This window comes from Giraffa tippelskirchi, chromosome 6, assembly GCF_054371585.1.
Source record: "Giraffa tippelskirchi isolate mGirTip1 chromosome 6, T2T-mGirTip1v1.2.pri, whole genome shotgun sequence".
Taxonomy (NCBI): Eukaryota; Metazoa; Chordata; class Mammalia; order Artiodactyla; family Giraffidae; genus Giraffa; species Giraffa tippelskirchi.
In genome coordinates, this window is record NC_137280.1 from 133,324,807 (window position 1) to 133,351,547 (window position 26,741).

The following is a 26,741-nucleotide window of genomic DNA, read 5'->3' on the forward strand; positions in this document are numbered from 1 at the left end:
TGTGACCTTGGGCGAGTTCATTGATTTCTCTGTGCCTGTTTCCTTATGCAAAAATGAGGATAATATTAGTATGTACTATTAAAGCTGGGAGTTCTGTTAACTCAGTTAATCCATAGAAGGGACTTAGGATGCAGTCTGGCTTATTATAAATGGTTATCACAAGTTCGCTGGTATTTTACTGTCATGATTAATTCTGTCTTTACATCTTCAGCATCTGCTTCAAGGATGCCCTCACTGTGTGGGCTTGGAAGCCTGGATTCAGCCCTACTGGCTAAGTGGTACAAGCTAGAGGATCTTTTGGGCTGTAATTTCCTCATCTGGAAAATAGGAATAATATTTTTATTTAATTTAATTTTTATGTTATACTGGAGAATAGTTGATTTACAGTATTGCATCAGTTTCAAGTGTACAACAAAGTTACTCAGCTATACATATACACATATCCATTCTTTTTCAGATTCTTTTCCCATTATAGAATATTGAGTAGGGTTCCTTGTGCTGTATAGTAGGTCCCTGTGGACTATCCATTCCATATATAGTAGTGAGTATTTGTCAGTCCCAAACTCGCAGTCTATCTCTCCCCTCTGCCTTTCCCCCTTGGCAACCATAAGTCTGCTTTCAAAGTCTGTGAGTCTGTTATGTAAATAAGTTCATTTGTATCATTTTTTTTTAGATTCCAAGTATAAGTGATATTATATGGTATTTGTCTTTCTCTGACTTATTTCAGTTAGTATGACAATCTCCAGGTCCATTCGTGTTGCTGTAAATGGTATTATTTCATTCTTCCTTATGGCTGAGTAAGATTCCATTGTGTGTGTGTCCATTCCTCTGTTGATAGACATTTAGGTTGTTTCCACGTCTTGACTATTGTAAATCGTGCTGCAGTGAATACTGGGATGCGTGTATCTTTTTGAAATATGGTTTTCTGTGGATATATGCTCAGGATTGAGGTTGCTGGATCATATGGTAACTCTATTTCTAGTTTTCTAAGGAACCGCCATACTATTCTCTGTAGTGGTTATACCAATTTATATTCCCACCAACAGTGTAGACAGGTTCGCTTTTCTCCACACTCTCTCCAGCAATTACTGTCTGTAAACTTTTTGATGATGGGTACTCGACTGGTGTGCGGTGATATCTCATTGTAGTTTTGATTTGTATTTTTCATAATTAGCAATGCTGAGCACCTTCTCATGTGCCTCTTGGCCATCTGTATGTCTTCTTTGGAGAAATGCCTATTTAGATTTTCTGCCTATTTTTTGAATTAATTGTTTGTTTTGTTTTCTTTGATATTCAGCTACATAAGCTGTTTGTGTATTTTGGAGATTAATCCCTTATTGGGCACTTCATTTGCAAATATTTTCTCCCATTCTGTGGGTTATCTTTTTGTTCTCTTTCATTTTCCCTTAAAAACAAAAATTTTTAAGTTTAATTATATTCTATTATTTTTGTTCTTATTTTCATTACTCTATGAGGTGGATCCAAAAAGATATTGCTATGATTTATGTCAAAGAGTATTTTGCCTGTTTTCCTCTAAGAGTTTTCTATTATCTGGTCTCAAATTTAGGTTTTAGTCCATTTTGAGTTTATGTATATGTGGGCTTCCCTGGTGCTAGTGATAAAGAATCCACCTGCCAATGCAGGAGGCACAGTTTTGATCCCTGGATCAGAAAGACCCCCTCAAGAAGGAAGAGGAGCCTGGCAGGCTACACTCCTTGGGGTCACAAAGAGTTGGACTTAGTGACTAAACAGCAACAACAATATATGATGTTAGAGAATGTTCTAATTTCATTCTTTTACATGTAGATGTCCAGTTTTCCCAACACCACTCATTGAAGAGATTTTTTTTCTCCATTGTATATTCTTACCTCCTTTGTGGTAGATTAATTGACCATTGGTGCATGGGTTTATTTCTGGCATTTCTGTCCTATTCCATTGATATATTTCTGTTTTTGTGCCAGTACCAAACTGTTTTGATTGCTGTAGATTTGTAGTATAGTCTGATGTCAGAGAGCCTGATTCCTCCAGCTTTGTTTTTCTTTCTCAGGATTGTTTTGGTTATTCAGGGTCTTTTGTGTTTCCACACAAGATTAAAAATTTTTTGTTCTAAAAAATAGGAATAATGTTGACCCTTCTTTCACAGAAGTGACCTAACATTTAGAGAAGGTCATTCCTGTACAGCACAGGACAGCATACACCTGTGCTCAGTCACCGTCAGCTTGGGTGGAATGAATGACGTGTCTTATTTCCACATTTTCTGAGTCTTCCATCCTAACTGAAGAGGCTCATTCCCTCTGTGCCTGGCTTTTATTTCCACTCTCCTTTCCCGCTTATCTTTCTGCTTCTTTCCTGTCCGTTTCCCTCTTCCTCAGGCTAAAGTGGATAATGAGATCCTTAATTACAAAGACCTGGCAGCTCTCCCCAAGGTTAAGTCAATCTACGAGGTACAACGCCCTGACCTCATTTCCTACGAGCCTCATTCCAGATACACGTCCGACGAGATGCTGGAGAGGTGTGGCTATGGAGAGGTATGGGGTCTCGCCCTCTCTCTGGGGCCATTGGAGGAGAGGAGAGCCCACAGGGTCCCCAGGTCCCTCAATCATAGAGACTGAGGCCTCCATAGTGGTGGCCCCCAGACTCTTTTAAACTGGTTTTTATAGCCAACACTTAAAAATCAAGCCATTTCATCCAAAATCTGGCTTTTCTTGAAAAATCAGAACTAGCAACACTACCCCAGTCTTTCCACCACCTGGAGACGGGGCGTAGCACCCTCTGTAGGCAGGACACGGGCTCCCCAGTTCTCTCTGATCCCCACTACACCTTGAGAACCCCAACATTAAAGCCGAGAACCTGTGACCACTTATTGCTTGAGCTGTTTTTCCTCTTACAGTGGAGAGGTTTTATACACAGCCTCCAGCTCTCATCACCAGCCAGGCTCAGAGGCCAGTTAAGTTTATAAACCCTGGTTAGGTAGGTTCTCTGGGTGTTGCCTCTGGCTTGTGCTCAGGGCAAGAGACATTCTTATAAAAAGGCAGCATCAGAAGGGTTTTGAAATAACTAAATGGCTGCTGGACAAGAGAAAGCTTTCTCTGGGGCAGGCAGTTGTGCTACTATCAGAGGTCCTGGCAGCAGACATCCCAGGAGGTATCTAAACCCATCCCAGGCCCGTGCGCTGAGATCATTTGGCACTTGAGAAAGGGCTCTGGCCTTGTCCCCACTTCGCTGGTGACCCCTTCCTCTCTTAAGGAGGATGGGGTTTCATTTGGTTTAAGAGCCCAGTGCTGAGATTCTCTGAGTTCTGGCCTCTGAAATGGACCAGTAAAAGGAAACCAAGCATTTGGTAGAGGCTGACTCTCCTGAAGCCAGAGATGGCAAACAGAGGGCCACAGGCTAGAGCCAGATTTGTTTTGTTTCACTCACAGAGTGTCTTTTAAAAATGTAAATTAGTTATCAACATTTAGACATTAGGAGATTTCACATAGGAGTTTGCTCTTCTACTTTGTCTTGGAAATAAGAAGCTGTGTTAACGTGGGGCAGGAGTCCTGCCTGGCCTGGGTGCCCTGGAGCTGAGCGCCATCCCCTCTATGGGTGATGCCTTCCATCCCCCGCTTCCTGCTCCCCTGCCCACCAGCCCAACTCCTGCTTTGATGGCACCAGCCTGTCTCTTGCTTGGCCCTGCATTTGAGACCCCTGCCCTGGGCCCTGTCCTCTGATCCACATTGGGGGCGTGAACTGGCAGAGGGTCAGGGAAGGGCCGTGGACTGGCTCTGAGCTTGCAGTGGGGAAGACCCTACCGCTCCTTCCCTAAAGGGCCCCAAGCCCCCTCCTCCCCTTTCAGGGACATGATCTCAAGGTTCCCTCCCACCCATGAGCACTGCTGACGTCCTGGCAGGTGAAGTGTTATCCAGGGTGGGGGGCCGCGGGGCAGCTACAGGCCTCTCTCTGCTCTGTGTAACCACTCTCTGTCCCTCCCTCTCACCCTCCTCTCTCTTTTCGCTCCTTCTACGGCTGCCTTCAAACTTCGCCTCCAAGTCGCTGGGAACCTTATCTCCCTACTCCCAGGTAATTAAGCTGGTTCCGGGAGAACTTTTCTAGAATCGTGTCCTTTTATGCTGACCAAGCAGACTCCTGATTTAGCTCTTGCACAGCCTCCAAAGATGCTCCCACAACCTGAGCAGAGATGGGGAGAGTTAAGAGCATGACCCAGAGAAAGTGGCAATGATTTAAAGGGCAGAGATTGCGGGGAGAACCTTCCTTCCAGGGATGGCTTCCCTGATACTCCTGTGATCCTCAGTCAGGATCCCAGGGACTTGACCTACGGGTTCCATTCAGTGGTATGTAGGAGCGGGCGAAGGCCCTGAGAAGCCACTGCAGTCTCTTGGGCTGCAGGTCACCCAGGGAGGGGGCGTCTGTATTCAGAAGGGCAGCACCGTGCTTCAGCCCCCCGGGATCCCAGAATCACATCACTCCCCCTGCTGCCTGCTGGACCCTTGGCTCCAGGCCCCGCTAATGCAGGTCTTGCTCATGGCCCTGCTTCCTCCCCTTCAGGACATCTATGAGAACGTGGACCTCCGGCAGAGACGGGCCTCCAGCCCAGGATACATTGACTCCCCCACCTACAGCCGGCAGGGCATGTCCCCCACCTTCTCCCGCTCACCTCATCATTACTACCGCTCCGGTAAGGAAGGGGGAAGCCCCCAAAGGGACAGGAAAAGCCAAGGGACAGCACCGTGGTTTACGTCACCAGCTGTGGAGACAGCATGGGGTTCCCTGGACATCTCCATCATAGCATGGATCCCGGGAGGCCTGTGGCACCCAGGCCTCACCAAGTCCCCGCCAATGCCCCTGGCAGGGGAAGAGGAGGGGTAAATGGTACTGAGATACCGCAGGAGGTGGGTGGTGCACTGCTGGAGTTGGGGGCGAGGAAAGTGGCAGACCGCCCAGCCGCCCTGGCTGGGAGAAGATGCCTGCATCTCCATCGTTTGTCTTGTCCCATCCAGAGGGTAGAACCAGAGGACCAGAGTGGCCTGGCTCAACCAAGGGCCACCCAGTGGTTAGGGATGAAGTGGGCAGAGCGATTAAGGGAGTGGCCCAGGTGGGGCGCTAAGAGGGGCAGAGACACTCAGTGCTGTTCGTTCTTACAACCTACAAAATCTGACTTGGGGGTGAAGCAGGACAACAGGGCCAAGCCTGTTTCTGCAGACGCGTGCATGAGAGCACAGTACCCCCGCCATCCTGCTGGCACCACCTCACTGCTGCCGTCACTGCTGCCGCTGCATTAATGCCTGTTTTCTCTGTGCTTCTGTTCTCTCTGGGGACCACTGCCTGCGTGCTCCAGGGCCCGAGAGTGGCCGGAGCTCTCCATACCATAGCCAGTTAGATGTGAGGTCCTCCACTCCGACCTCTTACCAGGCTCCCAAGCACTTTCACATCCCAGGTAGGCTGCCAGCCTGGAATTCCCGGCATGGGTGCATGCTGCGTGGGGTCACCCACACCAAGGAGAAATGGGTGCTGGGGACCCTCCCTAACCAGTCGCCTGCACTAGCCCACCTCCGGCTCCAACACGCCCACTAACCTTAGCCCATCCACAAGACAGAACCAACCTTGATCAGGACCACCAGGAAGCAGTCCAGGGAAGTGCCTAGAAGGTCTGAGGGCTGTGATGGGACATGGCAGTAACCGTGCTAAAGGTCATGGGCTTTTGCATCAAAACTCTTGGGGCTGAATCCTTGATTCTGCTGCTTATAAGCTTGTGACCTCAGAACCGGGACTTAGCTTCCTGGAGCCTAAGTTGTTCCTTCCGGACAGCCAGCCCTGTTCTGGATTCTGAAGGTGCAGCTGTGCTCAAACCAGCCCACTCCCTGCCTTCAGGGTGTTTTAAGTTGTAATGTGGGAAGAGAGCTAATAAATGAGTAAACAAATAAGTAAAAGTATAATTTCAGGAGATGGGTGCTGAACATAATAAAAACAGGGCATGGTGGTAAAGTGACAGGGTGGAGGAGGCTGGGCTAGGTGAGGTGGTCAGGAAGGACTTCTTGGAGGTGGTGACGTTGAAGCCAAAAGATATCCCAGGGTTAAACATCCTGGGTGGAGGAAACAGCCAGTCCAAAGGCCCTAAAACACTGCCTGCAGCAGGCCAGAGTGGCCAGAGGTGGTGAGCATGAGGGAAGGTGATGGGAAGGTAGAGGAAGGCAGAGAGTAGGGGCCCTTGAAAAAGGTCCTACCCTAAGTTCAGCAGAGCCAGGTCTGGGCCCCAGTCTTCCAACTCTGAGCCCAGGTTTCCACTGCCCACTCACTTTTTCCCAGAAGTTGGTCCTGCTGTTTCTTCTACACCATTCTCAGCTGCCCCGGAAAGTTCTCATCTGGTCTATTTGGGTAGAGGGTGGGGGTGGCGAGAGTGCGGAACTGTGGCTGATAGGTTCTGGGGACATCCATGTGGAATGAGGCATGGCCGCCAGGTGGAGGCGGGGCACCTTCCCGCATGGAGTCTCGCTGAGCACAAGCCTACCTTTACCTGCATGCCCACCATTCCAGCCCAAGCCCCTGCCTCAGCCCCGTTTGAATCCATCCACCCCGTTTCCCCTCATCTTTCCTGGAACCGGATGTGATGAGGTTGGAGGCTCACCTTCAGAAGAGGAAGTCCACGGGGAGAGGTGGGGGAAGCCTCGGGAGAAACTGCTAAGCACCTCTCTTCTGGGACCGACTGACCAACTGCTGTCTCCTGTTCTCCTGTCTTTCTCTCTCCTTTTCACTGTCCCTCCCTGGTCTGTCTGGCAGCTGGAGAAAGTAACATCTACCGGAAACCCCCGATCTACAAGCGGCATGGTATGGTCAGGGGCTGAGAGGGCTCGGCCAGGCAAGGGGAGGGGCAGTTAATAACCTGTGCAGGTGGCTCTGCAGGGCCACCGGGAGGGATGCTGACAAGGATGCAACTCAGTCCTTGGCTGCTCACTCATGGTGGCCTTGGGGTGGGGTTTGGTGTCATTTCAAATGAGCAAGGAAGGCCTTGTATCCTCTATGTCCTTTCCCACCATCTCACCTCACCCCCACCCCCTCCCGCCTTTCCCTGCTGGCTGGTGTCCCTAAGGTCCATGGTCAGAGTGACCCTTGTCAAATGCAGGTGGCCCTGGGAGAGTGAAGCTCCAAGGCATTCGTCCTCAAACTTGGAGGTCCGTTAGAACCCCGTGGGAGGCATCCAGGTTCCTGGGCCCCACCCTGGACTTAATCCAAGTTGCGTATTTGTAAGTTTCTCCAGGTGATTCTAATGTCCAGCCAAGCTTGGGAACCACTGCTCTAAGCTGTTCTCTGTCACCATGTCCTGGGAGTACATACCTGGAGGCCTGGAGACAGGGTGTGGATGAGAAAGGGGCTGAGGGTGCCTTCATTCATTCGTTCATCCATTTAGTGTTTCTTACAGAATGGCCTGTGGACCACCTGCACCCGAAATTTATTTACAAATCAGATACCCTGGCCCCTCCCCTGCGCTAGACTTCCTTAATTAGAAATACTAAGCGTGTAGCCTACATGACTCTGCACTGTAACTCGCTTCATTCATGACTCCTACCTGTGCTCAGAGTGGGATTCTACCTGTGCTCAGAGTAGGAGCCACTGTTGAGACATGTTCATTCTGATCCAGTTCCGGTCTCACTTGCTGTGTGGTCTGAGTAAGGCCCTCCCCCTCAGGTGTTCAGAGCCCCAACTGTGAAATGAGAGGCTTGACCTCAGTGCTTTTCCAGCTCTAACGCCCATGTCCCAGAGCCTGGCCTGGCTGTGGCTTCCCTCCCCTGAGCTGGAGCCCGGTGAAAGGGGACAGTGTGTCCAGGACACTCTTCCTAGGACGTCGGTCTCCCTGAAGCTCTCTCTCTGGGTCCTTTGCAGGTGATTTGTCAACAGCAACCAAGAGCAAAACAAGTGAAGACATCAGCCAGGCCTCTAAGTACAGTCCAGCCTACTCGCCAGACCCCTACTACGCGACGGAGTCTGAGTACTGGACCTACCATGGGTCCCCCAAAGGTACCATCCCCCTCCACAAGCGAGCCAGGTCCAGAGCCCTGTCACCTACACCAGGGACACAGAGGGCTAGGACAGACGGTCGCCATTCCTTCACACAATAATGCATTTACTCAGCAAACATGTACTGAGGGCAGTCATGGGCCTTCAGGAGACACTGGAAAGCAAACTAGAGCAGGTCCTTACCCTTGTAGACAAGACAAAGGTCCCAACTGGAGAGGGTGGTGAGGTACAGCAGGTGAGGTACAGAAGGTAGAGAGCTGATGGCAGGGGCGTGCCATGCAGCCTGGAAGATGACAGAAGCTTCTTACATGCAGAGCCTCAGCTGCCACAGGCAGGGTGAGGAGCAGGTAAGTCTACAGGGTATAGAAACGCATCTGCGAAGACGCAAGATCGGAGCATGGGCTCTACTGGAGCAAAGGAAAGGCTGTCAGCTTAACCTTGAGCTCAGAGAGGGAAGGGCGGGGGTGGGGGTGAGAGGCCAGATACCACAGGGCCTTGAAAATTGTGACCTTTATCCAGAATAGTAGGAAGTTATGAAAAGTGGTGGCATGATCAGGTTTATGTTTCTAAGAGACCACTTTGGCTGTAGGTGGAAGATGGTTTGGAGAATGGAAAAGAGAGGATTGTGGGCAATGGAAGGCTCTCGGAGGCACCTGGCAGGGTGTCTTAATGGTCCTCAAGGTGCCAGCCAGCCAGATGGTGTTTCTTTCAAGTATGGGGAGGAGCTGTCATTAAGTGCCACTTTGCTTCAGCATGTACCTTTAGTAATGAATGTCCATTTTGAGCAAAGTTTCATGGGAGCTCAGAGGTGACCCTGCCCCACCCTCAAAGAATTCTCCATTTGGAAAAGGGTTACGACACAAGCACAAATGTAACCCAGAGTGGGGGAGTGGGCAGTGTCCATGGGAGATAGTGTTCAGAGGGGAATCTTAGATGAGACTATTTCAATCACAAAAATAAGAGAAACAAAATTTTAAAAAATCTCCAAACGGCTTGAGGCGAAACAAGGATTTCCTTGTGACTGGAAGTTTCTGGTGTACAACTGGATCTAGAGGTGGGTGGGAACCACCAGGACCTGAGCTGTCCTCGGGGCTGGGTGGCTCCAGCCTCAGGCTGACTGTCCTCATCACAGCAGGATAAGCTCTGGTGGGTCCAGGCTGACCTCCTGCCCTTGGCAGAGAGAACACCTTTCCTGCCAGTGTCAGCAAGAGTCCTAACATCATGGTTTATTAACTCTGTCTCGGCAGTTAGCTTTGCCAGCGCTTTCCAGCCCAAGAATGGGAAGAGACACTGGGCGTCTCAGTACAGGGAAGCCCATGGTAAAGGCAGTTCACCAAAGTGCACTTGTGAGGGGTCACCCATCTAGAAAGTGGTAGTGCCAAGCAGAAACCCCCTGTGAAGGCTGTACTGCCCCCCACGCCCTCTCCCCAGGGCAGGGGCTGAACCTAGCTGTCTTTTTCGGCAGTGCCCCGAGCCAGAAGATTCTCATCTGGAGGAGAGGAGGACGACTTTGACCGCAGTATGCATAAGGTAAGCAGGCCACACCACTGAATGAGATGCTGCCATGGTATGTTACTGAGGGTTTTTTCATTTATGAGGGACAGAAACCAAACTCAAACTATGATAGAAAAAAAGAAATGCAAAACTCGGCATCACAGAAAAGTCAGCCGGTAGGATTAGCTGTAGGATATTCCTGCCATCAGGTGGTCAGTGGGTACCAGTGACTTGTATATCGCTGGTGGGAATGGAAGGTGGTGCAGCTGCTGAGGGAGTCTGCGGCCCTCACAAAGTTACCACGTAGAATTACAACGGGAACTGGCGACGGAAAACAACACACACCACCTAAAAGGTGAGAATTACGTTTTATTCAGCAGATATACTGAGGACCTAAGCTCAGGATTCCGCCTCTCAGATAGCTCTGAGAAAGTGTTCCAAAGAGGGTAAGGGAGGAGCCAGGATATATAGTTTTTGGGAAAAAAAAAAAAAATCAGGAAGTTGAACATCAAAAGATTGCTGCTGACTAAAGAAAAAACAGACATCTCCAGGTAATGAATTTAGCCCTTTTCTATGTATGGGAAGATGCAAGGGCCTGGGCTCACTGAAATCATTCTTTAATTTGCACCTTAACTATCTAAGGTCAGTATCCTGTTTTTCTCCATCCTGAACCCCCTCAGGGTATACCACTGAGAGTAGCCACAGAGGTCGGTAGCAGCAACATCCTTTGTTTATTGATATGGCAGGTGACATTCTTTGCTCACAGTGCTTCCTCTTGGTAAAAAATTCAACCAATTTTGGAGGCACTGCATGACCAATTTTGTCCCTTGGTGCCAGGAAGGTGCATTCCTAGATCAGGCAAAGATTCTGTTGACAGGCCACTGAATGTGCTGATTTTTCTTGGATTAGGCCCTGTTGATAATCTAAAAGTCTCTGTATCATGTGTCTTACTACTCTGTTATGATCCAGGAAATGTTTTCCCTTGTTCCTTCTTCCCATATCTAGAGTTCCACTATTACAATTATTCTATGTAGAGTTATGTATATGATCAACCGCCTTGAGATAACAGTAAATTTGTTGGAGGCTTGATTACACGTTGGTAATGTAAGAGATAACAATCTTATAAAACAGAATATAAGCAATACAGCTGGTAACATTAATAAACTGATAATGCAGCAGAGAGAGGCACAAAGTATAAATAATTTGAAAACAACAAGAGAGAACAAACTAAAAGAGTAATTAGTAACAGTGATTTTTCTTTTAGTGCTGCCAAAATAAAATACTTGTTTTTGCATAAAAAAAAAGAGTAATTAGTATAACTAGTTATAACCTGGTCAAAATAAGTCATCAAGTCCACAGGGAATCCAGCTGGAAAAGCCAAATTCTGGAAGGATCAGGTATAGAAACAAAGGTAAGTAAGTGTTTCATTTTTGTTTACAAAGGTATACTTTATCAACTTGCTGTAGGTCATAGTGTAAGAGAAAAGTTTTTCTGGAAAACAGAAATTAAAAATCAGTATATATCAGAAAAAGTCATGAAGTTATAAATCATATTTATCAACTCATTCAGTCCCATGTAATTAATTCCTGTTAATCTAGATGAAATTGTTAGGTTTTCCATTCATTTTTAAATTTCCTACTCAGTTCAGGAGTATGATCTAAAAGTTATCAGAAACTTATGCTTATCAAAAGTCCTTTTTAATGAATCTTTTTTAAGATTTTCATTTTATAGAAGTGTCAGAGTAAAAGTGATTGTCTATAAACGATAAGACTTAAAATGGCAAGGTTAAAGATCTGACTTATTATAGCTGACAAGATACTTGGGTATTTCTATGATATAGAACATTTTAAGATAACTAGAATTATGACTTATAACTTTATGGTAGGACACATCAGATTTTTAGGAATTCCATATAAATTTTGGAATATCTATATTAATGATATTTACCCATACAATATAACCTTGACAGTGCTTCTCAAGTAATTTAACACAGCAGTCCCCAACCTTTTGGCACCAGGGACTGGTTGTGTGGAAGATAATTTTTCCATGGACCAAGGGGATGGTTTCAGGATGATTCAAGCATATTATATTTATTATGCACTTTATTTCTAATCTGGCCACCACTGGTCTGACAGAAGGTACCAGTCCATGGCCCTGAGGCTGAGGACCCCTGATTTATTAATAATATACCAAATAACATTTCTGAGATGCCTCAGAATTTCTTTGAAGCATCCCAGAGTTAGCTAGGGATCAAATAACTTCAGTTAGAATTTGTTCTTTGGGAAATTTGTCAAAAATATCACAAAGGTTTCAAAACACATGGCCAAATAGGATCATAGATCACTGTGAAACAATACTTACTCACTTAACCAAAGTGACAAACAATTTCAAAAACAAATACAGGTAACTGGATATTACTGTTAGAAGTAGGCTGGTACAAGACTGGATTTGGTTTTTCTCTCTGTTAAGAGAACCAAGTTTTCTTGGAATACTGCTTTTGACAGGTTGTGTGAGATTCTTTTTCTATAAGTGATTTGTATTTGTTTTTGAAATCTTTTGTCCTTTTGACCTACTGTATAGCACAGGGAACTCAATATTTTATAATAACCTTTATGGAAGAAGAATCTGAAAAAGAATGAGTATATTTATATGTATAATTGCATCATTTATCTATACACCTGAAACTAACACAGCATGGTAAATCACCTATACTCCAATATGAAAGAAAAATTTTAAAATTAATAGGAAAAACTCTAAACTTAAACTATTTTAAATCAATACACCCAAATTATCAGTTCACTCAGTTGTGTCTGACTCTTTGCAACCCAACGGACTGCAGCACACCAGGCTTCCTGTCCATCACCAACTCCCAGAGCTTACTCAAACTCACGTCTATCAAGTTGGTGATGCCATCCAATCATCTCACCCTCTGTTGTCCCCTTCTCTTCCTGCCTTCAATCTTTCCCAGCATCATGGTCTTTTCCAAGGAGTCAGTTCTTTGCATCAGGTAGCCAAAATATTGGAGTTTTAGCTTTAGCATTAGTCCTTCCAATGATTTCCTTTAGGATTGACTGGTTTCATCTCCTTGCAGTCCAAGGGACTCTCAAGAGTCTTCTCCAATAACACAGTTCAAAAGCAGTTAAAAACCCAAATCATAATTATTCCTAAAGGGTTCACCTGAAAATTTTAATCTCATTTACCTTTATTTTTATAACTTGCAAAAATATCATACCAATTCTTTTTTTGCTGACAAACACTCCAACAGAAATAACATGTACTGACCTTCAGTAAAGCTTGGTACAAAAGTAGATGTCTCTCTTAATTAAACCAGCCAGCTTAAGTTAGCTTTAATACCACATATTAATTTAATATTGAATATTTCCTAGATGAACCTGACATTCATTCTGGCCAGTTTCATTTTGTTTAGAAGTATTTAATTTGTAAGCACTTACCTTTAAGCTAATTAAATAGAGTTCTTTTATAAATTTAATTTTGACAGTATTTTCTGGAGGTAAAGAAACCTCGTGTAATATATATGTATATTTACATTAGCTTCACCTTAAAAATTTAGTTATGAATCAGGTATTACAATATAAACTTACTAGTTTATAAATAATAGTTAGAATAAGTTAAATTTGCTTGCTCAGATTACTATGACCTTGCTCTTTGTGAAAAAGACTTAATATCATTTAGACAGCAGACCATTGTTTTTAAGAATTAAAAGCAACTGTCTTTGTCCTGCAAGTTTCTAAAAATCAGAAATGTAAATACAGCCCACACTGATGACAAATACACAAAATGCCTAAGAAAATCAGGTAGAATACTTACATCTCAAAGACACAGGGACAGAAATGCAAGTTCTCCCTAGAAGGGCTTTTGTTTCTTTAAGGTCAGAATTCTGTAAAGATGTTTTATCAAGACGGCTTTCTCTAATTTAACTGTGTCCCTTTGTGGCCGCCAAAACTGTTGACCAAAAAAAAAATACACAACTGAAAAGTTGAGAATTATGTTTTAGTCAGCAGACACTCAGGACCTAAGCTCGAGAGACAGCCTCTCAGATAGCTCTGAGCCACAGTTCTGAAGAAGTAAGGGAGGAACCAGGAGATAAAGGAGTTTCTGTAAAACAAGACAAAAAATAGTCAAACATCAAAAGATTATAATTAAGGAAAACACAAACATCTCAAGTTAATAAATTTAGCCCTTTTCTATGTATGGGAAGATGCAAGAGTCTGGGCTCATTGAAATGATTCATTTGATATGCACCTTAACTATCTAGGGCCAGAATCCTATTTTACTCCCTTCTGAATCTCCTCAGGGTGCACTGGGGGGGGGGGGGGGCAGGCTGGCTGCAGAGGTTGGTTTGATGGCTACAACATCCTTTGTTTATTGATATGGCAGGAGATGTTCTTTGTTCACAGACCCATCAATTCCATTCCTAGGTATATACCCAGAAGAACTGAAAACTGGTACTCAAAAACATACACGCATGTCATGGCAGTACCACTCAAAATAACCAAGAGGTGGAAGCAGCCCAAATGTTCATCAACTCACAAATGAATAAACAAAATGTGGCATATCCACATGACAGAGTATCAGCTAAAAAGAGAATGAAGTGCTGACACATGGTACGATGTATATGAACCTTGCAAACACTATGCTTAGTGAAAGAAGCCAGACACAAAAGCCCACATACTGTACGAGTCCATTTATATGGAATATCCAGAAGAGGTAAATCCACAGAGACAGAACAGAGATTGGTGATTATCAAGGCCTAGAAGGAAAGGGGGGAAAAGAGAGTGATCATTTAATGAGTAGAGGGTCTTCTTTTGGGGTGATAAAAATGATGTGGAAATAGGTAGAGGTGGTGGCTGCACAGTAGCAGGAATATACTAAATGCCACTCACTGTATTGTGTGGTCACTTTAAAATGGTTAATTTTATGTTATGTGACGTTCACTTCTCCCAAAAAATGCTTTAAAAAGATGGGTGCTAGCAACTCCAAGAGTACCAGGAAGGCTTTCCCTGGCCTAGCTAGAGCCATCTGCCCATCGCTGAACCAATCACTGTGGACAGGGTTGCTCTTGTTGGCCAGGTCTGATTTCTGTGCCCACCACCAGAGCCCTACTCTGACCACAGGACTACTTGTGGAAGAGAAATGAAGTCCCCCAAAAGAAAAGATGGATGCTACGAAGATAGAGGGACACTGGGAAGGCAAAAACTGTGAGAGGTTCACTCTAGAGTCTGGTCCCTCAGCCCTTCCCCGAGCCTGTTTCAGCTCAGTGTTGTTTCCTTTTAACTTCATCTTCCTCCTCTCCCACCCCTAGCTCCAGAGCGGAATCGGCCGACTAATTCTGAAGGAAGAGATGAAGGCCAGGTCCAGTTCCTATGCAGACCCCTGGACCCCGCCCCGGAGCTCCACCAGCAGCCGGGAGGCCCTGCACACAGCTGGCTACGATGTGTCCCTAAATGGCTGTAAGCACTGCCCCGGAGCCTGCTGGGGGAGGCGGGGGGCACTTTATTTCCCATCAGTTCTTCCCTAAGTGAATCTAACCTCCTACACAGCCTCACCAGGGTCTAGAATACAGACTAAAGACCATGCTCTGACCTGAGGAGGCACTTCTGCCTCTTTGGGTCAATCTGAAGCTGTGACTTCCAGTCAGGTGCCATGTAAAGAAAAAACTCTTCTAATAGTCTGAAGATAAACGGGGCTGACTCTTGAGGTAGTGAGCCTCCAATCACTGGAGGTGTACAATCAGAGGCTTGGTTCAAGCATTTCGCCCTGAGAGCCTCTCAGTGTAAGCTCCTCCCTGTTCCTGGACCCACACATAACTCTGCCTGCCTCATCTCCTACTTACCCCTGTGGTATTCAGTCCTGCCAGGAAATCCTATCTCAGGTCAATATCTGATGGATAAACAAAGGTACCAATTATTATAATCCAGTGTGCTGGGCATTTGCAGATACACTATAGTCCTGGTCCTCACAAAGACCCAGAATGTAGAGGGATTATTACCACCCACTTCATAGAGGAGAGACCTCTTGCCCAAAGTCAGACCCAACACAGAGTGACTCAGGTCATAAGCTTTTTCCCCTCTTTGCTGTATGTACTGCACCTTGACTCCAGGTGAGATCAAAGATGACAGTGGTAGTGATGATGATGATAAAGCCAGTTTTGAGGGTTTGTATCTATCAGGCACTGTACTGATATTTACTGTATTGCGCCCTATATCTTTCACAAGAACCCTGTAAAGGAGACACTGTCCTTCCCTATCTTACAGATAAGCATGATTTACTTCAATGGCAGAGCCAGGATGAACTAATGAGCTATTTCCCTATTTGACCACTGAGGGGCACTGTTTTCAACCCCTGGCTCTGGGCTCCGTGCAACAAATATCACAGAGCACCTGCCCTGGGCTGCATGCTGGACTGAGGAGGGAGGACCCCGTGCAGGTGCAACAGTTAGAAACTGAAGCCGCCCTCCTCCCTGCCGGCCACGGTGGCCCAGGAATGAGAGCTATTTCTGTCTGTCTGTCAACATGAGCACTGATCTCCAACTTCTCTCTCTTGCAGCCCCTCGGTCCCACTACCTGGCCGACAGCGGTACGTTCTGCCCACCCTACCTTCAGACCATCATGTTCCGTGAGGGCCAGAGCTGAGTCAGCTGCAGGGCCCCCTGAGCTGTGATGAGTCTACAGCATGGATGTTCCAGCAACAGTCCTCACCTGACATAGTCCACCCCATGTGTTTGTCAGATGGGGCCTTAATCTTTGGTTCTGGAACCAGGGCTGCCGTGCCCAACGGCTCCCAGAGAGAAACAAAGAGCATACACATCTTCCACCCATGTGGGAGCCTGCCCGTCTGAGTTCTGAGCTTGACTCCAATCCAAGGGCCTTTGTTCAGAGCCACCGTGTGGCCAGGACACATGGGTCCATCATAGGAGTATAAATGTGACCAGTTAAGGCCATAAGACCCTGTGAGTGGGGTACTTTGGGTAGGCCTTGAATTCTCCCAGGGTGAGGCACCCCTGAGATGGTCAGTTGTAAGCCTGGAGAGCAGTGGAAGGAGTTGGTGGCCCCGTCCATGCCCCTTCCCATGAAAGTGGGAAGTAACATTGGCCATTTGCCCAGATGACCTCAGGGAGAGGAAACCCTGGCTTGGGACTTCTGGTAATTGTCTTGGCTCCTTTTCAGATCCCCTCATCTCTAAATCTGCCTCCCTGCCTGCCTACAGAAGAAACGGGCTGCACAGGGTAAGTAAGATGCACTGGGGACATTATCCCCAAGCAGTTCACAATTCCTGCATCCACTCATGGGTGATGACTAACGGGTGAAACCTGGACAGAGGCTTTGGGGCTAGAGGTGCATTGACAAAAGAGTCCCCATGGAAGGGCTGGGAGCACCTAGTATTTATGGCACAATTACTCCATGCTGAGCACTTTACAAGCACTGACTTATTATAACCCTGCAAGGTAGTCACTATTTTTAATAACCTATTTTGTGGCTAAAGAAATGGAGGTACAGACAGGTGCAGTGACCCGCTTGAGCTCTCATTCTTAGTTAAGTGCTGAGCCAGGATTCGAGCTCAGGCCAGCTGCCCCCACAGCCTGACCTGACTGACTCACCTGCTGTGGCCTGGAGCCTTCCGAACTCTTAGATATCCTACAGTGTAAAACCTTCATGGAAGCTGAGTTGGTTGAAGGACTGAAAGGGAATGAAAAAATGTCTTGTTGGCAAAAGGAGAGGCTCTGTGACTAGACAAGGGGTGGGGAGGGGGGGGACACTAAGACAGACATTCATTACTGAACACTTACCAAGTGCCAGGCACTGTTCACGGTTCTGGGGGACCTACGGTGAATATATTGCTGCTCCCATGGAGCTCACATTCTAGCTGAGGAGACAGACGACCTGTAAGTGCATGTGTGACTTGAAGTCAGCAGTCATGTGTACTTGGAGAAGGTCAGAGAGGGGTGAGTTTAAACAAAGGCCTGAGTGCAGGGAGAGACGACCTCACCTGTCCAAGACGAGGAAGAGCCACCCAAATAGAGGCAAGCACCGTGTCAGAGTCCTGGGTGGAGAGGACACGAGGCTGGGATGGAGTGAGCGTGGAGATGAAGCCAGACAGGTGTCAGTAGGGCCCAGCGCTGGTAAAGACTCAGGTTTCCTGTGGGTGTGCTGCACCATCCAACTCAGATTTTTAACGGACTGCCTCTTGTGTAGAGAAGAGACTGCAGAGGGACAGAAGTGGGAGACTGAACTGTGTAATAGACGATTTTAGGGTTAAGCATACAAAAGGGATCAGAGCTTCATGGCAGAGTGATGGCTGGCGTTAATACCATCCCCTCTTCCAAGCAGGGGACAGACAGACCCTGTCCTCAACATGCCCAGAGCCTGGACGTTTGTTCATGAACAGATGTTTATACTGAAAGCCATTTGTGTATGCCAGGCATTGCTCTGGGTGCTTGGAATACCAGTGACCAAATCAAAGAAAGACCCCTGCCCCTTGGAGCTTATATTCTTATAGGGAGAAATAGAAAGCAAGGAGGAGTACATAGTATACAAATCACCTTATACACTATGTAGGAGGCAGTCAGTGCTATGGAAAAAAAGGAGGAAGTTGAGCAGGACAAGAGGGGTGGCAAGTTGGGGAAGGGGCAACTTGTAATTTTAGATAAAGCTGTCAGGGTAGATCTCATAGAAAAAAATGATACTTGAGTAATGAAAGAAAGCATATGCTGCAGTTCACCAGTATATGACTATTTACGGAGTGCCTACTATGTGCCAGGCCTAGGCACTAGGCACACGGCAGCAAATTAAATCATCCCAACTTGAGACTGAGGCTTCTGAAACAGCACCGAGTCCCACCAACTCCAGTCCACTTTCTGGAGATGGGCAAGGACTTGAGTGAGGCAGAGGTGAGCCCGCTTCAGGCCAGCCCTGCTTCTGTCTCCCCTGCAGACACCCAGCGCAGACCTATTCCACTACGACAGCATGAACGCCGTCAACTGGGGCATGCGAGGTGAGTGTGGGCCTCTCCTGGGACTTCACAGGGACCTCGTTATAATGCACTGCTCACAACTGCCCATCTGACAAACTATTATGGCCCCAGCCTGGGCTCTATCTAAACCCCGAGTTCCCTTTCACTTCCCATTCCCTCCCTTTTCCCCTGCTCCTCCCTCATCCTCTCAGGTCCCTGGCCTTGGGTGATCTCCAGTCCTTTTGTCCCATCTGGATTCCCAGAGCCACTGCAGAGTGCTTGCTTTTCTCCCAGTGCTGCTGAACTGGCATTGCCTGCCAGCCCCCAGGTGGAGGGAAACATTCAGAGCCAGACATACTGTTCCCAGAAAAAGTTCCATGAGCCTCACACTGTGATGCTCTTCCACCAGCCTCATCCGGCTCCAGTAAGCAGGCTCAGGCAGGTCCACATCAAACCCTGGAGGAATCCCCCTGGAAGATGAGGACTTCACCCGTGTGCTTCCCGGCCCCCAGACTCTTCTTATTTCTATTCTAAATATCTCTAAAAACCTGTCCCTGGATCAGCCCAACCCCTTTCTCCATTGTGTTCAAACCAGCCTTGATTTGGGATGAATTCAATAAGGACAGGGTTCCTATAACAGAAGCCAGTGTAGGGATGCAAAGCAAAGACTGATGGTTTCTACTTTTTGTGTGTCTCTTTTCTCTCTGCAGAGTACAAGGTAAAGATACATAGACCCTGAGGGTCTCTGGGACCCTGCAAGTTGCTACACTGGGGACGAGCAGGAAGATGACAGCACTGTCTATGCAGGGAAGGGAACATCGACAAGTAACCCCAAGGGTCCTCTCAGGACTAGCATTTCCGGTCCCTCCTTGGGCACTTTCCCTGAATTCTGCCCTACATCTCTTGCCTCCTGAAACCAGACAGTTCCCCCAGGCCTCTGAGATGTTTCTGGAGGCTTGCCAATCACAATATGAGACATTCACATTCAGGAGCCCTTCTGCTCACACACCACGCTCATCCCTGGCAGTATCTGAGGACTCTGGGGCCTTGCCTTTGGGAGAAGGTGCCTTGAGGCTGCCAGGAAACCCCAAAGAGGACACACCAGTGCTTCCTCCAGACTTGATAATCTCTGTCCCTTCCTGGATAGAAGAGGGATCGCAGCCACCACCCTCACCCAACCTACAAACACCCTCTCCTCTCTCCTCAGATCTACCCTTATGAACTGCTACTGGTGACCACAAGAGGGAGAAACCGACTGCCCAAGGATGTGGACCGGACGCGTTTAGAGGTAGGTATAGAAAACTGAGCAGGAGCCTCTGGGTTTGAAGTGATTGCAGAAATGGACTGGTCTAACCCAGCTTGGGAGGGACAGACAGAATGAATGACATAGGGGTCACACAGCTGGTTGAAAAAGCAGAGACTCCTACCTGGTTTCCTTAGCCCAGGGTGTTCCTTGCTGTTCTGTGCAGCCTCTTGATTCAGTTAGCATCTGTGGAGCACAGCTATAGCATGTCTCCAAACTGGGCTGATACTTTTGCAGACGTTAAGAGGAGAGCTGAATTTGGTTCCTGCCTTTCAAGGTCCTGCAGCCTGTGTGCTAAGAAAAAATACAGCACTGGCGTTACACAGGACTGTATAGAAAACCAGTGCCTGCAATGGAAAAGGATGGGGACAGTTCTCTCCAGAGGGTAAACATATAAACCAGTCTCGAGCAGGACTCCCTACGTTCCAACCCTGATGCTGCCATCCCTAGGTGGACAGCTTGGCCACATGATGAACTGGCCCCTCTCCAAACCTTGGTTTTCTCCTCTGTAAGGCGGGGTGATTGTCGTGCTTCCTTCAAGTTGCCGAGTGACACACATGAGATAGTACACAGAGAGCCCTTGGCATGGAATCCTGCAGTGCTCTCCAGAGTTTCTGTGCTGTTACTCCGAGAAGACCACAAGGCTGGCTGTGCTGACATAGGCCTCCAGGGAGAGGGAAGAACCGGATGGACTTGGGGTGGGCGGGTCCGGATGGACAGACAGGGAGGAACAATGCCGATGAAGCACAGACGAGGCCTGAGCATGGCCTCAGGCTCCCGAGCTGTCCAGTCCACTGGGCGTGGACTCCAGTCCCTGCTTACACCGGCTCCAGAAGCACCCCCTGCCCTTTCCCTCTCTGGAACACCCTTTCCATCTCAGCAGCCCCTTCACTCCTCAGGGCTCCATTCTAGTGACGCCTGTGCCCCAAAGCCTTCCTCAGGGTGTGTCACTCACCTCCTCCAGCCCTGTGTCCAGAGTACAGACCCGATACCTTTCTCCTTTGCATCAGATCATCAAGCCATCCATCTCCTCTGTCTGACACGCTGTTATCTACCACAGGACCTGGACTAGGAGAAGGGTCAGGAGATGTCTGTGGAATTGAATGCAGGCTTGTAAGAGAGGAGGCTTAGCACTTCTTGGGACACCCTTGACCTGACGCTAAGTAATCTGCCCAGAGTAGAGGGTTGGAGCCATAGAGGGGGATGTGGGCGGCCAGGATGCTCTGAGTCTTTCGAGCTCTAGCAGCCTGGGGTAGCAAGGACAGAAGCCAGTGATTCTCCCCACAGAAGTGTCTGCCAGTGCTGACAGGGAGAGCTCCCTCAGCAACTCAGAGGAGCCAGCACTTAGGGATGAAAATGTTTACAAGTCTGGTTCGTCCTGGATGACCAACTGCTCTGCTCCTAGACACCCAAGAAAACACAACCTTCTCTAAGAATCAGAATCACTTAAGGGACTTTTTAAAAATACTAGTACAGGGTCCCACCCAAGTCCAATTAAATCGCAATCTGGGGAAGGAGCTCAGGCATCAGTGTTCTTTCAGAGGCTCCCAGGGATGTCTGATATGTAGCCTGAGCTGAGACTCCTAGGCTAGAAACCCTGCAGTAGCAGTTCAAGCTGGGCACTGTCCTCAGGGAGCTGAGAGTACAGATACTTGTTCACTCAATAAGTATTTATTGAAACCTATTATATATACCAGATACTGTTCTAGGTGCTTGCAGTGTTATCAGTGAACAAAACAAGGACCCCTGCCCCCTTGGAGCTGGCGTTCTCATGTGAGGAGACATATAGTAAATGATACAATAATAAGGAAATAGTGTGTTGGGAGGTAACGGGGCTGAGGGGAAGGAGTAAGAGGAGAGCAGAGTGAGGGGGACTGGGAGCTGGAGGGGTGAGTTGCAGGTTTAAATAGGGAGGTCTGAGTAGAGCTCATTGAAAACATGACATCTGGGCAAACAAAGTATAAAGCATGCTTATATAGAAAGGAAGCGCGTTCTGGGCCAGCCACCACCAAGGCCCTGATGCAGGAGTGAGCCTGGTGTGTTAGAGGACAGCAGGAGGTGAGTATCGCTGGGGCCATGTGAGCCCAGGAGAGAGGATGAGGAGGAGATGAAATCAAAGGAAACGGAGACCAGGCCACACTGTGCGACAGACACATGAAGAGATCCCTGCAGTAACAAGAGTGCCAGTGATTCACTGTGCCAAGAGCATGGCCCTCATTATCTCGGTCATCCTCACAGGATCCACGAGGGTAGGTACTGGCATGCTGCCACTCTCACGAGAGGACACTGAGGCTCAGTGATGTTGAAAGTACCATGTCCAAGGTCACACACTCGTATCTGCCTGGCTCTAAAGCCCGTGCACATAACCTTTATGCATTAAAGTCTGTGATGGATGTCAAGTGGACAGGCTGCCATTAAATGCTCTGAGAACTCAGGAGAAAGGAGACTCCACATGGCCCTCAACAGAGAGAAGAAAGCCTCAGATTCCTCAGTGTGTCCTACAGTGCCTACTTGAGTAATTTAGGCTTAATTCCTTTATACTGAGGCTTATTTAAAAAAAAAAGATTTTAAACACAGTGGCGAAAACGCGCTAGAGAATCAATAGTAACCATCACTCTCCAACAACAGAAAAAGAAAAAATTAGACTAAATTACTGTTCCCCTCAGGCTTTACTATGGAAGGGGCAGAGAATGTTCTCATATCCACATATTTTCAGCACTTGAGTGAAAGGAAAACAGATCTGGGCGAGTCAATAGCATGAACAAAAGAAGAGGGGAACTGTCTAGACTGGTGGGGTCTGAAGGAGTCTAACGACCAAATGTGACATGTGGGTGCTGTCTGAATCCTTATTCAAACAAACCAGCTCTAAAAAAATACTTTTGAGACCATTAGGGGAATTGTATTGTGGACAAGTATTAGGTAATTCTGTGGAATTATTGTCATTTTTTCTTGCCCATGCTGTTGTGGTTATGCAAGAAAATACCCAGTATGCTTTGAGTTGCCGACTGCTGTATGTAGGAGTGATGTGACAGTGTCTAGGGTTAAGACACTTCAGCAGAGGAAAAAGAAGAAAATGTGGTAGATTCTGATAGTCATTGAATCTGGGTGAGGGGTATGGATGTGCATTGTGCTATTTTTTCTTTTGTGTATTTTTGAAATTTCTTCATAAAAGGAAAACATTTATGAAATTCTCAATGGCACTGACCAAGAGGGTGGTGGGCATACACTGCATTTGGAATCAGGAGCCCTAGACTCAGCCCTGCTACCTACCTAGTGGTCTCCCCTTCCTCCTGGGAAAGTCATTTTAATTCTCTGACTTTTGTTTTCTCACCTTTCAATTGGGTAGAAATAATTCCTGGTTTTCTGAGTGGTCGGAAGAATTAAAGGAGAAAAATGAGGGTGAACGTACTATGAGCATGATACAAATACAATACAGGTAACTGGTGGTAGTATTAAATACTAAGTACAAAAAAAATCAACTCAGATATATAACCAACGATATCTAACAAAAGTATGATATCTAACCAACAATATCTAACAAAAGTATCAAAGTTACCTTAGCTAAAGAAAGTTTTGGAAATGTGGCAAAAACATTCATTCACAGTAACAATAAGCCAGAGAAATTGGCTAATTGTTATGTGGCTGTACACATAATTCTCAATCTCCTTCAATACCTGATGAGCTAATATAATTGGTACCAAGAGCAAGTGAATGCAGTAAGTTCTCAGGCAGGATAAATGCCATCTAATTCTCTCTTTAAACAAAATCATAAATTTTATTTGAAAAATAAAATTTCAGACCTCCAGAAGAGTTTCAAGAATAGCAAAATGAGCATCCATTTATCCTTCACCAACTGTTCACATTTTGCCACATTTTAAGTGCCATATATTTCTAACTCAAAGCTTAGAAATCAAAGTTGTATCAACTTTCAACTCTGCTTGGAAGGGACAGGAAGGGGCAGGAGAGAGAACAGGCAGAAAGGGGTTAAAAAATCCACTAAGACATGAAGAACAATGTTTCATTATGTGGCATACTTGTTTTCATATAACAAAGAGTATGGTATGGAGAAATCGGGAGAAGAATTTTTTTTTTTCATTGGCCTAAGGAAAAACCTTCCAGACTTTTTTGGTAAACTTATTACTAAGAGGAAATACACCCTAAAATCTTGGACATGCCTCCTTTTTTGTCCAAAGCAGACAGCAGTAACATTACTCCATACAAACTCCTGGACACAATGCATGGAGCAGGGATGCAGAAAGGGGAGGCAAGCGAGGGGCACTCAGGTGAAGTGGAAGTCCCACCTGAGTCTTGGGTAGAGGAAGCCTCTCCAGCCAGATCAACTACAGAGGTCCCTCCCAAGAAACACTCACTCACACAGTCATCCACTCGACAGACATCACACACCCTCCGTGGGTCAGACACTGTGCCAGGCACAGCAGAACCAGAGGAAACGTACAGGAACCACTCCTGCCTCCACCTGCCTCTCACATCCTCAAGTTGTTCCCTCTCTGTCTCCTCCCCTCTTCTTCCAGCGCCATCTGTCCCAGGAAGAGTTCTACCAGGTCTTTGGCATGACCATCTCTGAGTTTGACCGGCTGGCCCTCTGGAAGAGGAATGAACTCAAGAAGCAAGCCCGGCTGTTCTAGGCAGAGGCTCTATAAATATATATGCATTTATATAAAAATATATGTAAAATCTCTATACTGAAGCTCGGTATAATCCTCTCTTGTGTAATGGGACACACTGCCTGCCATGAGACTTGCTTTTCTGTATCGTCAGGCAAGCCCACATCATCAAGATATTTTTATGCTCCTTACTTTCTCTTTTTTAAGTGCAATGGGGTTTGGGAAGGAATTTGTGGGGACTCCCATCCTTTTACTGGGGAACCTTTTTATACTGAAACATCTGTCCTGACTTGAGTCCCCCAAGGTCCAACTCTCTTTCCTAAAAGAGGTGCCTGAAGGAGTCTCTCTTCTCTCTGCTTCTTGGCTCTTTTCCCCAACCTCCAGGGAGGATGCTGACAGTGCAGTTTTCACATTTCACTGGCCCCAGAGGGGCCCTTCTCAAGGAGGATCCACAGCGTTCTCCCCAAGTCACTGAACACCTTTGAGAGCCCTGAAGAATTTTATCGCCCCCACTAGGACCTCAGTGCTGTCTGGGGGTGATGCAGCTAGAAATGTGGGTTTCACGTCTTTTCATTACAGAAATAAACAGAAACGGATAGGGCCTTGGCCTCTCCTCGCCTCTTCAATCCTCCTTCTATCCTTGATCCTCACACCTCTCTCTAGTCCAAATCTATGACTCATGGTAGGAAAAGAAAAAGCACTTCCCTTTTCTGCATCATTACTTCCGATGGCCCCATGCCTGGCCCCTACGTGAAGAACCAGAGGGAGGAAGTAGGAGCTGGAAGCAGGAGACACAGCAGGACACCCGTTAGTGCTGGGGCTGCAGGACCCCTTGGGACCCTCCCTCATTGCTCCCAGAACCTTCTGACCCTTCCCCCTTAGGAGGAGAGGCCCATTTTTGCAGCCTGTATTTTTCAGCCTTACTACAATCTATGTGCCTGACAACTCGCCACAGGGCTAATATTCCCACCACAGCTCCAACCGAACAACTAGACAGACAACCTCTAACACACACCTCCAAAGGTAATACAGACCATGTCCTAAAGAAAGCTTCCTGGCCTATGTTGTCTGGTCTCTGGGTTGGTAGAGCAACCCAACTGCACCCCCACCAGTCCTTGGCTCCCACTGCAAAGTTGGCCACGCTTCATGGGGGAAACTTTTGAAGAATGACTGCTTATGAGATTCCAAAATGGAGCACTGGCCAACATCACTCACAGTCATCCTGATTTCCCCAGTGGCTGCCTTTCCTGCCTCCTTGCCTTCTGGAACAGGGGTGAAAGGTTAACTGTCTCTCCTCCCCTCCCCAAATCTGCAACCATGAGTTGGTGATGGTGAGGTCTGTTCCTTTCTGGAGATGCCTTGAGTCAGACCACGGAGGAAAGATGAAGAAGTGGAAATGACAATTATGACTCTCAAGAGGTTGTGTTGTGGCAAATGTAGAACTGACTTCAACTCAACAAACGCTCACTGAGCACCTGCTGATGCTGAGCACCTGCTGTATACTGAGCACTTAATGTGGGACGGCGATGGGAATACTAGAATGATCAACCTGGGGCCCAATCTCAGGGGCATGCCTACTAAAAATGGGTGTCATAAGGCATGTACTCAGACATGACGGACGTGAGGCAGAAAGTGATAGGAGAGAGCGTGAGAAAGTGTGTATGACGTTACTAAGAAAGCATATACAGCTGGTTCAGTCCAAGGAAAGCTTTCTGGAAGAGACTGCATCTGAGTGAAGTTCAGGAAGGATCTCTGTAAACTGGGAGGAGACTGTAACCTGAAAGGGTGATAGGATGAAGGGCCAGAAGGGAGGTCTAATATACTCTCGTTTAAAATGTCCACCCTTTCTGCATCTTCTCTTTTTGGCCAATGTCTTTCAACTGTTCTGACCCTTTTAGAAAAGTCCCCAGCCAGACACAATCATTGAAACTGCCTCATTATCACTGGTTGAGAACTTGGAGAGATCGAAGGGCTTTTGTTATTGTTGTTGAACATCTTTGTTTCCCATAAATGCACATAATTTCAACCCAGACTTGTGTCTTTCTGTTGTTTCTCGTGTGAGTGGAAATGAGTGACATGGGGAGAGGCTGAACCATTCACATTTTTCAAAATAAAACTATCAGAGAGAAGCCCTCTCTTGGTCTGTTTCTCCTTTGATAAGAAAGCCTGACCAGGTAAGCATTACCCAAACTGTTTCTTGCAGAATTCAGAGTCCTAGAGAATGGAAGAGGATGTTGCAATAATAAATAGGGTTCTATGATCAAAAAATAATGGTAGTAAGACCCAGGTGAGCTGACAGTTTCCAAAAGGTAGTGAACCTAGAGATGGGGAAGCAT

At 46.9% G+C, this 26,741-nt stretch overlaps 1 protein-coding gene and 1 long non-coding RNA gene across 4 annotated transcripts in view; one reads left to right on the forward strand and one right to left on the reverse strand.

The window, feature by feature from the left end:
- Positions 1–26,435, forward strand: part of ABLIM3 (actin binding LIM protein family member 3) — a 172,544-nt gene extending 146,109 nt beyond the window's left edge. The window contains exons 10-23 of one of the 2 annotated variants that reach the window (XM_081495717.1): positions 2,373–2,528; positions 4,033–4,062; positions 4,549–4,678; positions 5,339–5,437; positions 6,778–6,825; positions 7,879–8,013; positions 9,479–9,543; positions 14,831–14,978; positions 16,075–16,104; positions 16,695–16,753; positions 18,459–18,519; positions 19,188–19,195; positions 19,685–19,765; positions 24,313–26,435. In XM_081495717.1, the coding sequence (XP_081351843.1) occupies positions 2,373–2,528; positions 4,033–4,062; positions 4,549–4,678; positions 5,339–5,437; positions 6,778–6,825; positions 7,879–8,013; positions 9,479–9,543; positions 14,831–14,978; positions 16,075–16,104; positions 16,695–16,753; positions 18,459–18,519; positions 19,188–19,195; positions 19,685–19,765; positions 24,313–24,426 (1,164 nt within the window). In that variant the 3' untranslated portion in view covers positions 24,427–26,435. Of the gene's footprint in view, positions 1–2,372; positions 2,529–4,032; positions 4,063–4,548; positions 4,679–5,338; positions 5,438–6,777; positions 6,826–7,878; positions 8,014–9,478; positions 9,544–14,830; positions 14,979–16,074; positions 16,105–16,694; positions 16,754–18,458; positions 18,526–19,187; positions 19,196–19,684; positions 19,766–24,312 lie in introns of both variants that reach the window. The other variant, XR_014055503.1, reaches the window with a different exon arrangement.
- LOC145508659 (uncharacterized) overlaps positions 9,859–26,741 on the reverse strand; it is a 106,581-nt gene continuing 89,698 nt past the window's right edge. Inside the window, exons 10-19 of one of the 2 annotated variants that reach the window (XR_014055512.1) lie at positions 20,273–20,871; positions 19,905–20,074; positions 17,515–17,728; positions 17,315–17,408; positions 17,126–17,204; positions 15,362–15,408; positions 14,201–14,278; positions 13,336–13,623; positions 12,398–12,684; positions 9,859–10,998 (exon numbers count right to left, since the gene is read on the reverse strand). This is a non-coding gene — a long non-coding RNA (uncharacterized LOC145508659). The remainder of the gene's footprint in view (positions 10,999–12,397; positions 12,685–13,335; positions 13,624–14,200; positions 14,279–15,361; positions 15,409–17,125; positions 17,205–17,314; positions 17,409–17,514; positions 17,729–19,904; positions 20,075–20,272; positions 20,872–26,741) is intronic. The other variant, XR_014055513.1, reaches the window with a different exon arrangement.